The sequence below is a fragment of the Drosophila innubila genome (assembly GCF_004354385.1).
Source record: "Drosophila innubila isolate TH190305 chromosome 2R unlocalized genomic scaffold, UK_Dinn_1.0 1_C_2R, whole genome shotgun sequence".
Classification (NCBI taxonomy): Eukaryota; Metazoa; Arthropoda; class Insecta; order Diptera; family Drosophilidae; genus Drosophila; species Drosophila innubila.
This window is the reverse complement of record NW_022995374.1, coordinates 14833939-14847133: the sequence shown is the minus strand read 5'-3', so window position 1 is coordinate 14847133 and position 13195 is coordinate 14833939. Positions and strand designations below refer to the sequence as shown.

General features: G+C 38.5%; 1 protein-coding gene across 1 annotated transcript in view; it reads left to right on the top strand.

Moving 5' to 3' along the window:
* The window catches only part of LOC117785848, a 49557-nt gene that overhangs the window by 29063 nt on the left and 7299 nt on the right, over window positions 1-13195 (top strand). Inside the window, exon 4 of the mRNA XM_034624101.1 lies at window positions 227-1849. Within this exon, the coding sequence (XP_034479992.1) occupies window positions 227-1849 (1623 nt within the window). The remainder of the gene's footprint in view (window positions 1-226; window positions 1850-13195) is intronic.

Here is a 13195-nt window from a genome sequence, read left to right as displayed (position 1 = left end):
GAGTTTTTCACTAAAATGTTTTATTTTTTTTTTTTTTTAAATTCTAGTAAGCATTGAAAGTAGTGTAAGTTGGCGAAAGTTTAAATGTTAAATATATACTCAAACTCTTAGCCCGTTTTAGTGTGTGGGCCCATCTACAACTCGTACTATATACTGCATACCAATTATACTTGTACATATATGCATCCAGTTTAATGTCTATATCTATATCTCTGGCTGGTTGCAGGATTCCTCGCCAATTCACAATCTGGCCAATACAAAGCATCAGCGAAGCGCCAGCAGCCAGCAAAGTGCCACTGCCTCGCATGCCGCGCCGCAGCCGCATCACGACTCGGACACCAACGAGACAGTTGCGCTGCTGGAGACGCAGACGCGCAACAAGATCAACATCATTTCGGCAAGCGATGCTGCAGCTGAGCGCAAGGCGCAGCCGACGCGCATCTCCCTCTCCCTGCCCAATTCCCACAACTCGCATTCGTTGTCCGTCAGCAGTTTGGGCGGCAATGGGGCAACATCCGCAGGTGGAGCAGGAAACGGAAGCGGAAGCGGAGGAGGAGCTGTCGATGTGGAGAGTTCACTGGGATTGTCAGGTGGTCAATTGCCAAGACGACGACGCTTTGAGAATTTTCTCAAATCCCTGGTGGGACTCAAAGGCAGCAGCAGCAGTCGAGGCAGCGAACGGGATCGGGAACGTGAACGGGATGCGAGAGAATCAACAAATGTGCGTCCTGCCTCGCCAGAAATACGCATTACGCGCACTCCATCCGAGCAGGATGTCGTGCTGCGAGATCCTTCCGGCAGGCAGCTAGCCAATGGACATGGTCATGCTCATGGCAGTCGGTTGAGCATCAGCGGCTCGAGCAGCTCATTGAATGTGGTGCAGCAGAAGCTGTGGCATATGATGCGACGCGAGGGCAGCGCCAGCAGTCTCCACCAGGAGAAGTCACAGTCCATTGTACAGTATACGGGTCTGCGCAAGTGTGAGACGGTCTTGGCCCTAACACGCCAGAGCCACTCGCTGCATCCGCTGGGACCATCCGTTGACCAGGAGGCCAACATGTTAATGATGACAGCCAGTCATGGCGGGAGCGGTATCTTTAGTTCCGGTGGCGTGGAGCAAATACGTCCTTTAAATCGACTCAGGAACAGTGTGACCAGCATCAATAATGTCACCTGTTCGCGCTGCTCCAGTTTGCTTTCACTGGCTGCCACCGGTTCGCGTTACTCACTGGCCAATGGCTTTGTGGCGCGGCCAGAGTCGGCGCAATCTCTGAGCACACATCCAAGGCGGATCAGTGGAGAGGAGCAATCGCTGGAGCCGCACATCAATGTGAATGCGCAGATTCGACTCAGCAGCGGAAGTGGAAGTGGAAGTGGTGTAACCACTGGAGCACCACCGGCTGCCATCGGCTGTGGCTCACGCAAAAGTTCCGCTGGCCTGCAAAGTGTCAGCAGCCCAAGTCCGCCGTCCAATGTGACCACAGCAACGTTGCACTCCAACAACAATAACAACAACAACACTGAGGAGCAACTGTCGTCGCCAACTCCTAGTGGACAGGGTGGCCTCGAATTGGGCGCCTTTGGGACAACACACGCATATCCTTTGACGGTCAGCTCGCTCCTCTCGATGGCCAGTGCCAACCAGGCGGCCCAGGCCTGTTGTGTCCGCGATGGCATCACATTGAAGCGTCGCGAGATGCTCGCCTCTGCGGATGTTACGCCCTCGGCGGGCACACCGGCCACGCCCACCAATTTCCAGCAATTCACCTGCAAATTGTGTCTCATCGATGTGGAAAATGTGGCGGAGGCGACAACGTTACAGCAATGCGGCTGTCAGTTTTGCACTGAGGTGAGTAAGGAGACCCCTTGCTTTACCCTCTTTCATTCCCCCCTCTATTATTGTGCAATCGATAAAATTGATTTACTATCGAGATAAAGAAATGTTTCGAAAAAATGTTTGAAAATTGTAATGCTAAATACTGGAATGATTAACCATTAACCATTATTCGTAACTCCTATAGATTGAGATTAAATACTTGTGTATTTTCAATATATACTACATTTGAATTTTCTTGATTACTCAAGAGACTATCGATAAACCAAAACTTTAGTTTAAAATGTCAATGTGTACACAATCGATAATATTTTTAGAATATCACATTAAATATTTTTGTCTGTTCTGCAGATATTCTACTGTCTATTATTAGAAAGTCAATCAATAAACCAATGTTATTGTTATTGTTATCGATAAACGAAAGCCATCGATGACATTCATAGCATTTACTATAGTTTATCCTCTTTAACATGTTTGACTTGACTACGCAACTGAAATATACACTAAATTTGCTTTAAGCGCATCCTTTTATATTCCACACGAAGAGCTGTAGCTACATATACATACTATACACGTATATGATAGCTTTCTTATTATTATGTAGCCAGCAGGCACAGCTGCACAAGTTGGAAAATTGAAAAATGGCAGATGAGCAACACTTTTCACAACCAACGGCAACTTTAGTCATGGCTTAACCCCTGAATTGTCATGTGTGTAAGGACAATATACTACAAATCTACAAGGAATTCCAATAAAATTGCACAAAAATGTATACTTTTTAAGCTTTAAGCTGCCTTTAATTTTATGTAAATTTTCCCCTTAAAGCTCTCTTTCTATATTGCAACTACAATCTCTCGAGAACATTTAATTCTTCTTTGTCTTGCATTCTTAAACGTTATCCTTAAATATTTGCTCTCAGCTCAAAAGCATGCTACAAATTATTTTAAATATGAAGAATTAATGCAATTTTGCCTGCAATTTCAATTTGCATACGAAACCGGTGCTTGTTAAATATGAAAATCCATTAGAGGGTTAATGTAGCTACAGTTGCCGTTCTAGTTGTTGTTGTTTTTGCCAAGATTAAAGTAATTCAAGGAAAATGTTGTGCAGGTAGTTGTCTGAAGCTGTGTGTTTGACAGTATGTGTTGTATCTTTATCTATATCTATATTTGTATCCGTATCTCTTGTTATGTTTCCGTTCTCGGTCTTGGTCTGGGTCGCCTCCTTGGGGTTCACTTTACTTAAGTTTATGAAAAAATGCAGCATGTTGAATCAACAAATTGCATTTTGGCCTGAGGGCTTGAGGTCCCCACAAGTGCGAATACTTGATGCACTGCAGAGTTGTTGCATGCAGCCTTTTAAATAATTAAATCTACGTTAAAAATGAAGCTGGCAATGATTTCCGAGACTGGTTGCATGCCCCACAATGGTGCACTTGCTTGCTGCATTGCAGCTGCAACTCTCTTCAATCTAATTTCATGTATGTATGTGCGTCTAATGCCTGGCGTAATTCTTTTTCTCAACATAAATAAATAAAACGTAATTCACACTTAAGACAACATACAAAAACTTGTGGCAAAGTGAGAAGGATGTCCAAATAAACTAGGGAAGAAAAATATATTTCGATGTGATGACTTTTAAATACTCTAGAAGATATTATGGTTGAGGTTATAATAATGATAAGCTGATAGCAGCTTTTAAGGGCTAATTAGAAAATGGAATCCCAGACAATGAATGAAAGAGAAGATAAATGAAAAACATAATCATAAAGACATGAATAGTCAATGTCAAAAAAAAACTTTTTTATCAGTAAACTTTTATTTTGCAACTTAATCATAGTTGTTCTTATAGGTGTCAAAGTACATGCCATATTTTAAATACTATGTAGCAGGGTACTCCAAAAAAATAATAGTTGATTTTGGCAGCTGCACTAAATAAGTGTAGTTCTTGTTCTTGTTGCCGTTCTAGTTGTTTATGTGCAGGTAGAATTTATTACACACACACACATATATACATGGACGAAAACACTGTCTACAGTTGCTGGCTCAAACGTGTTCTGGCGGAGAATACGTGCCGCTTCCGACACGTCGTCTGACGACCTCTGCTGATTCGTCGACTCTTCCTGTGTCGCTCCACTGAGTTCACAGCTCCTGCCCAGTTCCGGCTACGTGCTTAATGCTTACAAATGCCCCGCTCAAGTCGACATAGTCTCTGCCGCCCGATTCCCCTTTGTAATCCCAGGGTATCGCTTTTTGCTGCCATTTGTCACCCTAAACTGTTGGGCATGATGCGCACTTCACAGTGCTGCTCAGTAGTCACTTTACAGTGTGCAGTCCTCTCTCCCTTTCCCTATTTCCATCCCTTTAACTGCTTAAAGTTGCCTCCCTTCTGTTCTGCGAAAATTGCTGGCATTGCACATACGCAACGTTGGCAACGCTTAATTGAAAATCTACACGCGCGAGTTCCAATGCAAACAAAATTTTCATTTTCACTCGTTGTTGTTGTTGTTGTTTGTCATTTGTTGCTCTTGCTGGTTTGTTTGTCTGTCTCATAGTCTGGATCATTGTCGCGCTCCATATAACTACACTTGTTTATGATTCACTGAGTTGACAAATTCGTTAAGCTTCATCCCTGCACCCCTCCCTCAATGCTCTACCTTCCTTCACTTCAACCCAAAACCAGTTCAACCAAAACTAGTCGCAAAATAATGAAATAAAAAAAAAGCAAGAATAACATCAAAATTGTCTAGAACAGCAAAAAAATGTGTAGATACTCGTATATGATATGGAATGGCATGTCATTTTGATGCAGCATCATCATAATTCATGGCAAGAGCATCAGTAATACAGCCAAAGCAAAAGGTTGGTACGAGTAGAACTCAATTACCTTTGGGCTGTGTGATAGATGTGAATATAAATGAGGCTAACAAGCATAAGCAGTAAATACTGATAGATAATAGGAAAAAGGAATACATATACATAAATGTAAACTGATATTAGCTGTTGAAATAGTAAAGAGAAATCTTTAAGGATTTTAGTAGGGCATAACTGAAATAATGGCAAAAGAAACTGGACTCATTTTGAATTTAAATACTGAAAAGATTTTATTTTATTACCTTTGTCAAATTCGTTATCAAATAACTTAATTATAATTGATATTTATCAGTTGTCAATATTTTATTTCCAAGTTTCTATTAATAATATATCATATTACAAAATTACTACTTATTATATTTGAATAAATTTATTATTTAAGTTGCATAATTGCCGCATTCCTTTAAATTTATGAAAATGTTGTGATTTTATTTTACTTATTTATATTTTAGTAAGTCAGCTCTTAAAAGTATTAACTTGAAATTTTTTTGACAAATGTTTAGCTTAATCATATTACAAATTGAGCATTTATTTGAATTGGCATGTCAATTGGCTTAATGGATGCGTATCCGTTAGTATATCTCATACTTAAGCCTGGCTAGACTTGTGTTAACATTTTGCTGGGTGTGTAGGAGAACTCTTGATGTGCTCGGTGCTGCGGTCTTCATAGTTGCTCGTCATCCACGTCTGGCAGCTGTTATGCCAGGGAAATGGCAACAGTTAAGGGTCCTGCTGTAGCTCTCGCTGTTCCTGCTGCTCTGTTGACTGCGCATGAAAAATGGCGCTGCTTATTAAACATGCTCCAATGGACATAACCAAGCGAATGGGGAAGAGAAGAGGGTAACATCAGTCTTTCCCTTCCAAAAACATGCTGAGCTTTAAACTTTGCCCTTACAACTTTTAGTTGTCGAGTTTTGAGTTGAATTCGTTTTTTTTTTACATTTTGTGAGTGCCAAATCATATTCAATGCACACGCGCACTTAACGCCCATTTGCTGTGTGTGTGTCACTAAAATTGTTGCGTATACGTAATATCACGTATACGTAATATAATATGTTTCGGAGACGAAAAGTGCACACAAAAGGAGGCTGACTACTAAAATGACCTGAGTTTATTTGACACCTAAGCGAGCACACATACACACCTGCACACCCACACACACACTCCCACACACACAGACATCAACTGCAACGATGCCGCAAAGTAGGCAACTTATTGAAATTTATGCGGCGCCGTCGCAGTTGCCTTTTTCTCTTTCTCTGTATACACAATGCCTGGGCTTTAAACCTTTGACATTTCAGCTTAGTGGCACACCCAAGCAACACACACACACACACACAAATGCAGCTGCTCTGTATTCATCTATTTGTTTAGCTTGCATTTTTTTCTTGTGTTTTTTTCTCATTTTGCAATTTGCTTGTCGCTGCATGTTGGCAGCGTTTTGTTCGCTTTTCATTAAGCGCTGCTGCAATTTTTGTAAATTGAGCTGTTGGCCACAGGAATAATAGCAACAACAACAACAACAACAACAAACGACTTGTTTTTGCATTCTCCTTCTTTGCATTGAGATGCTTTGAATGCAATTCACACATGAGAAGCGCTCTAAAGAGAGAAGAATAACAAACCAAATGCAAAGTGAAATAAACACGTGAGCAATTAAAAGCGAATGCAGGGAAAATATATATGTATATAAGGGAGGAGAAAAGTAGAAAGAATGTCCAAACTCAAAGTCAAAGAGAGTTGGCACTAGAATTGCCGCACTGCAACAACTTTGCTCGTATCTCAATTTACACACTCAAAGTGAGGAAAATAAAAATGATTTGGAAATAAAGAAAAAATAACAGGGGAAACAGGAAAATGTTAATTGAAGCTTTCGAAATGAATAAGCGAATGAAAATAGTTTACTTTAAAGGGCACTCTATTATTAGTTATCTCTTTGTATAAAGATACATATATAAAGAAAATAGACAGTTTACTGATGTAAGTGTCATGTCGGAAAGTGGAGGATGAGCTGGACTAGGAGTCGATTCCAAAGGTCACACATACTATTGTCAGAAAATCAATTACACTAGTGATGTGAGCAAAGATAAATAAAAAGTTATACATTCTAGCCAGTAGCTGATTTGCTTCGCATATTAAAGTTGTTCAAAAGGGAACAAACTCCATTTACCAATAATACAGCTATATTGTATTCATTTTACTTTTGACAATCTCAGAGTTAAGTCTGTGAGTATAAGCAAACAATCGCCTGGGCATTAGACGGGGCAATTTACGAGCCAACCGAAAGCATTTTATTTGTATTTACTTTGGCAAAGCATTTAAATGACGCTACACCCAATCCTCCCACTCACTCCCCCGCTGTGGACAAGTCCATGGGCCCCAAAAGCCCGCGACAATTTATGACATTGCCACAGTAAACTGGCTTAGAGCAAGACATTTCAGTCGGAGTAGTAGTCGTAGTCGCAATCGCAGTTCCAAACCCCCCATTGACTATACTCGTAATTGTAGTCAACAAATAATTTTTTGTCTTCTTTTTTTTTGTTTTGTGCATACCCTGCAAACATTAAAATTGCTGACAGTGGATGTTTAAAGTCTTGTGGAAACGCATATTTTTTTGAATCTGTGACGCCTTTTTGTTGAATTTAAACTGCATTTTATTTCTTTCCCTCACTTTTTTTTTTCTTTCCCTCTCTTTCCAATTTCTTTTACTGTTTGATCTCTTCTCTTTCCTTTCCTTCCCTATATTTTTCCCCTGTCTTTTTCTCCTTTGTTGTTCTTTACCTCTTTTTTTCTCTCTTTCTTTTCTCTCTTTCTTTTCTCTCTTTCTTTTCCTCTTTCTTTTCCTCTTTCTTTTCCTCTTTCTTTTCCTCTTTCTTTTCCTCTTTCTTTTCCTCTCTTTTTTTTTCTCTTTCTTTTCTTCTCTCTTTCTTTTCTTATCTCTTTCTTTTCTTCTCTTTATCTTTTCCTCCTTTTCTTTTCATTTCCGTTCTTCTCTTTATTAACCATCCTTTTTTCCACTCTTCCTCTTTATCCTCTTTTCTTTTTTTCTTCTTCTCTCTATTGTATTCCTCTACGTTTTTTGTTAGATCTCTTTTCCTGTACCTTTCTCTTTTTTTGCTCTCTATTTCTATTTCTTTATTTTTTTCATATATCTTTCCTCTTTCTTTCAATCTCTCCTTCTCTTCTTTTTTATTGCTCTTCCACTCTGTCTAACTCTCTATCTCTCTATTTTTGCTTTTGTCACTTATCGACCTCTTCCCCTACCCTTCTTTTGATCACCACTGCAGCTTTGTCAGCAGGGTATCTCCTGGTCGTTCCCATTTTATCTTGTTTATATTTGTAAAATGTCACCCGAAAACAAACACCAAAGAGAAGCACGTGACCGGCATGCAACACGACTGAGGTGTTGTTTCAGGCGGTTTCAGTGCCCGCATCAGATGCAAATGTTTACGGCTGTGCAGGCGCGAGAAACGTCACACCAAATGGCCTTCAACTGGTCCCGCGTCGAGTGCACAGTACATATATAATGACCAGCTGCTCCGCCCTTTCCCGGTCTCTACTGTCACTGCTCTGGCAAAAAAAAAAAAAGGAACTTGTTGAGAGCAGGATGAAAAAGCTGGACATGGAAAAGCACTTCGAAAGGGCTGCAAGCAAAAGCAATTTCCGGCTAGCGGGCATTTGCTGTTTGCGCGTCATTTCCGCTCTTCAACCTTGTCCCTCTTCTGAAATATCTCACACCCTTATTCCCCAATTCCTTTGTGTTCTCTGACCAAAAAGCGCTTTCAATTTGCCAAACAAAAGCAAACGACATTCAAATTAAATGCGTTACGTGATTTTGGCCAAATTTAACGTGTGGAAAATTGACAATTCCGATTTGAGTTTTGACTCGTATTTCTCCCCTCTTTCGCCCTTCTCTTTGCTATTCTAATCGTGTCTCATTTGGTATGCAAATCTGTTGCCCATAATGAATTGTTTTTATTTGTCATTTGCCTAAGCAAATTGAATTCGTAACTTTAACCGAATTAAAGTCTGTCATTGAAGTCGGAAAAGCTTTTAGCCAACTCTTGGCACACTGAACAATTCATCGATGTATCTGTATCTATAGATGTCGAACTGCATCTGTATTTGGGCTTTGTTTGTTTGTGTGCGGTTTGCCACATCGGAAGTGCTGTTTGGTTGTGGCAACGGATGTGCAACATGGACATTTTCATGTTCATGTTCATGCAGGCAGTCAAACAGCCACTTAAATGAACCACACGAGTCAATTGCACAACTCTGAGAGTCATCCAGAGTTTGACCAGTCACTTGTAATTGTCGGTCAGCTTAGATGGCTCAATTTGGCCAAAACTGGCATCTCTCTGTGTAACCATTGGCTCATAACAGTCTATAATTGCCCTCTATGTTGCATACAGATGGAATATGGGTTGCAACTGCATTTGTGGCACATCATTTCAAACATTTTTAATCTAAAATGGGCTTTGAGATTAGAAACTGATCAAGATTCGTTTGACTTGCTAATTTGCCAATTACCAATAGATTGAAATGGAAATTTAAAGCTTTTAGTTTTTTAATTTTTAAATTTACTTTTTATGTAATATTTAATTTTTTCAAATCTCGGTTTTCAAAAATGATATCTACAGTTATTTTTTACGATTTAATTTGAGCTATCGGTACACGTTTTATTTTGTCTCCTCCTGTTAATTAAAGTGATTTTAACCAATGTCTAAACGGAACACGTCCTCGTTTTCTTTTTCAAACATTGCCAACTCTAAAAGTTAATAATTCCCAAGCCCAGCTGACAGTTGATGCTCTTTAATAACTTTTCCAAAGAGTTGCACAATTTCTCGCTTTGAGCAAATAATTAAACTGTCCAACTTATTGTTAGTCTATTATTCTTTTCTTTGGGCAGTTTTTAAATGGATGACAGTGGCACAGTTCTGGATGCAACACTTTGAAGTTGCCTCAGCGCGAATGCCACTCATAAATTGCAACTTCAAATGGCATAGAGCAAAATCCTTGAAGTAGAACTTCTTTTTATAAATTTTAGCATCATGTCTGAGACTTGCTTTTGGAATGCATATTCTTTTCATATTTGATGACATGCGCAGTTAGCAGCAGGGACCGCGGGGAAGTATTCGCAAGGGAGGAGGAGAGAAAAACTGTAGAAACCGAAACAAGTTGCAAACAAGCAAAAACTTTGCTTTAACAAAATTTGTGTGTGAATGCGAATTGCAGTAGAAACGCAATAAACTTTTCAGTTGTTGGCAAAGTGTAGATGACTCCAAAGAGGGAAACGGGAGGGAGTTGGGCAACCGCTACTTGGTATTTTGGTATTTATAGTTGCAACAGCCGAAAAGTTTTGTTCAAAACGCGGCAAAGTTTCGACAAAAGCAAAATACGAGTGAGTTATCAGAGAGCAGAATAGAATCAAGAGGGCGAGTGGCAAGTGGGAATGAAGAAAAGAATGGGAGGGATGACATGTGCAAATAGACAATACACACACGCACACTCTTGTGCAGGCCGCACAACAATTGCGTTATTTATACATGCATTTATGTGTATATCATTTACGCACATCAAACATTTGACTTCGCAACACTTTTTCAACTTGCCACAAATTGAAAAAGTTTCAAACAGCGTACTCTATTTGCCTTATACATACATGCAGCTATTTACTTTTATTGGAAGTGACCGAAAAACATAAAGGAGAAAAGCTAAACATCAGAATCCGTCCTATATGTTGGGAAAATACTTTAACTTTATAGAAAGTTTAATAAATCTTGATAACCATATATTGTACAAATGCATACTTTAAGTTTGTTTGAGATATTTACAATAATATCAAAGCACTTTTTAAACAAATAATTATTTTCGACCCATATTTTAAGAAATTAAAAGACTTTTGTTAAAAGTTCCTTTTTCTCAACATATTTCTCCTATAACAGCAATATAAAATAATACTCCGTCTAAGTAAAACTTAATCGATTTAATTTAATAAAAATCTGCCAGAAAAGGTGAAGTTTTATAATATTCAAAGCTATTACTTGACCAATTTTTTCTTTCTTTATTTTACACACGAAAAAAGAAAAACTCATAAGTGTTTTCCTCAAAACTAAAGACTGACCTGGCTATAACGAATCATCCTTATCAGGAATGTATGTATAGGTTTACCGTATGGCTTCTATTACGCACTTTCTTTAAATCCCAAACACATATTCCTGCGAACTTTGCGCTTAAAAGTGTGCTATGGAATTTGATGCGACGCACGTCACGAGTCACGCGTCAAAGTGCATTTCCACCCTTTTGGGGAGAGCAGATGGGCATGGAGAGGAGGCGAGGGAGGAGAGCCAGCTGCTGGCGTTATTCAATAAGGTTATTTGATATTTTGCAGCAATTGCATTTACGTCACACAATCTGTCAGACATTGCAAACGTAGGAAATGTATGTATAGAGGAAAAGCTGCAAAATGCTGCCAAATTGCATTTACACACATTTTCCACGCTTTACACCTTTTCACACACACACACACATAGACACGTAGCCCCTGGCAACTTTTGGTGTTGCTGCTGTGTATTATTTTTCATTTTCAACGCGTATCAAAAATTCACACACACACACACACCCTACACCTTCTTTTGTATGTGTTGCAATTTTTGTATTTATTACCTTTTTATTTGCTTTTTACTTTCGAATTTTCCTAACGTTTCAAATAAAGCTACAAAGTTTCCTATTATTAAATTTGCTCATTGTTTTATTTTCGCAAATTCAAAATGCACTCACATTCACAAGAATGTGCGAATGTGCGTAATATCATCACAATTAAAAACGCATTTCAAATGTTAATTCATTTAGTTGCAAAGTTAAATTAAATTTAGCACTTAACAAAGTTACATTGCGAATTGCAACTTTTGACTTTTTCTACCCAGTAATTCGTGATATCAAAAGTCTATGTAGATAATGGGACTGCAAATGTTAACAGTAGATAAAGCAAAGCTTAGCAAACGAAGAAGAAACAAATTGATTTCAGAGAAAAAGCGTATATAGAAATTCTCTTAAAGTTTATAACGTGTAAATTATTATGAAAAAAATAAATTTTAACCTTGAAAATCAATGTATTCTAACTAACAAACTCTTCGCAAAATTAATTAAATAAGTTTCTTATAATTTTCACAATGATAGATTAAATATAATTAAATTTCTTACTAACTTACAGGGAATCTAAAAGTAATTCACGCTAATTCTTTTGCTTGGTGAAGGGAAAACAAGCATTTCCCTTGATGTGCCGTAGATTGCGTGAGTGTACAACTGCATGTATGTGTGTTTGTGTGTGAAAGTATGCAAGTCTGCAAGTATGAAAGTGTGTGTGTGTGTGGGTGTGCACACTCAAAGACTGTTGAGAGCATTTGGGCAACATGCAGCGTGTCGACGTTGACTTGATGACTTTTGACTTTTTGGCGCTTGTTGCAAGTGCAATTGCCACAAGCAATATACACACTTGTGCCACACACACCCATACACCCTTTCTCTTTCCCATCCCCCCTCTAGATAGCTGTCGTAATATGTGTTTTCGTAGAAACATTTGACAGCTGCCGTCACTTGGACTTGAACATTTGCCCCTTGATTGCATAATTGTAATGCAACTGTCCCTGAACAATTGGTCCTCAATTGAGAGTTGATCTCTTTGAATTTACATAAATTGCATTTACAATTATTTGATATGTGTTACAAATTGTTTTTTTTTTTTTTTTGTGCGGTGTCTAGACCGGATGCAGCATCCAAACGGAAATTAATGACTGCCAACAGTCGGAAGAACTCTTTGTAAGGCCACTAAACCGTCGCTAAATGAAATGAAAGCCCTTTAAATAACTAGTTAGACTGTGCCAGACGAAGTGATACTCACTGTCTGGTTGGGTAGGAGTTGTTGGCTGAGAAAGTCTCTTTTCTAGGATGCTTTAAGAGTTAGATATTGACTTGGAGATACCTCATAATAATGGTCTTGTTCTAGTGGTTTTTTAATTTAGCTTTTATATAATATTATATAATAAATCAAATATAACTTTTCAAACTATAAATCTAAGTAGTATCAATTTTATTCTATATACATTTATACAAAATTAAGGTTTAAATCTGCTTGAATGAATTTCCATTTTTTAAAATATGCCAGAGAACTAAATAACTTTCATTATCTGTTTGTTACAGAGTATTAAAATGCTTTCAATTCTCTTTTTTATATCTTTCATTTCATTTTGAGCGCTTTAGAATAAATCAGCCAAAACATTTTCTGCATAATTTGAATGAAAGTTGGTGGGAAACTTGAAAAATGTAGAATCGAATGGACGAGGGATGACTGCGTAATCCTCTTAAAAGTGTATCTCAAAGATACATTTATACAGGCAGAATGACAGATGCTGGACAAATAGCTGCAGATCGATTGAGTTGCAATTTAAATTCAATTTTAAACAAATACATACAGTAAATGGAAATGCTA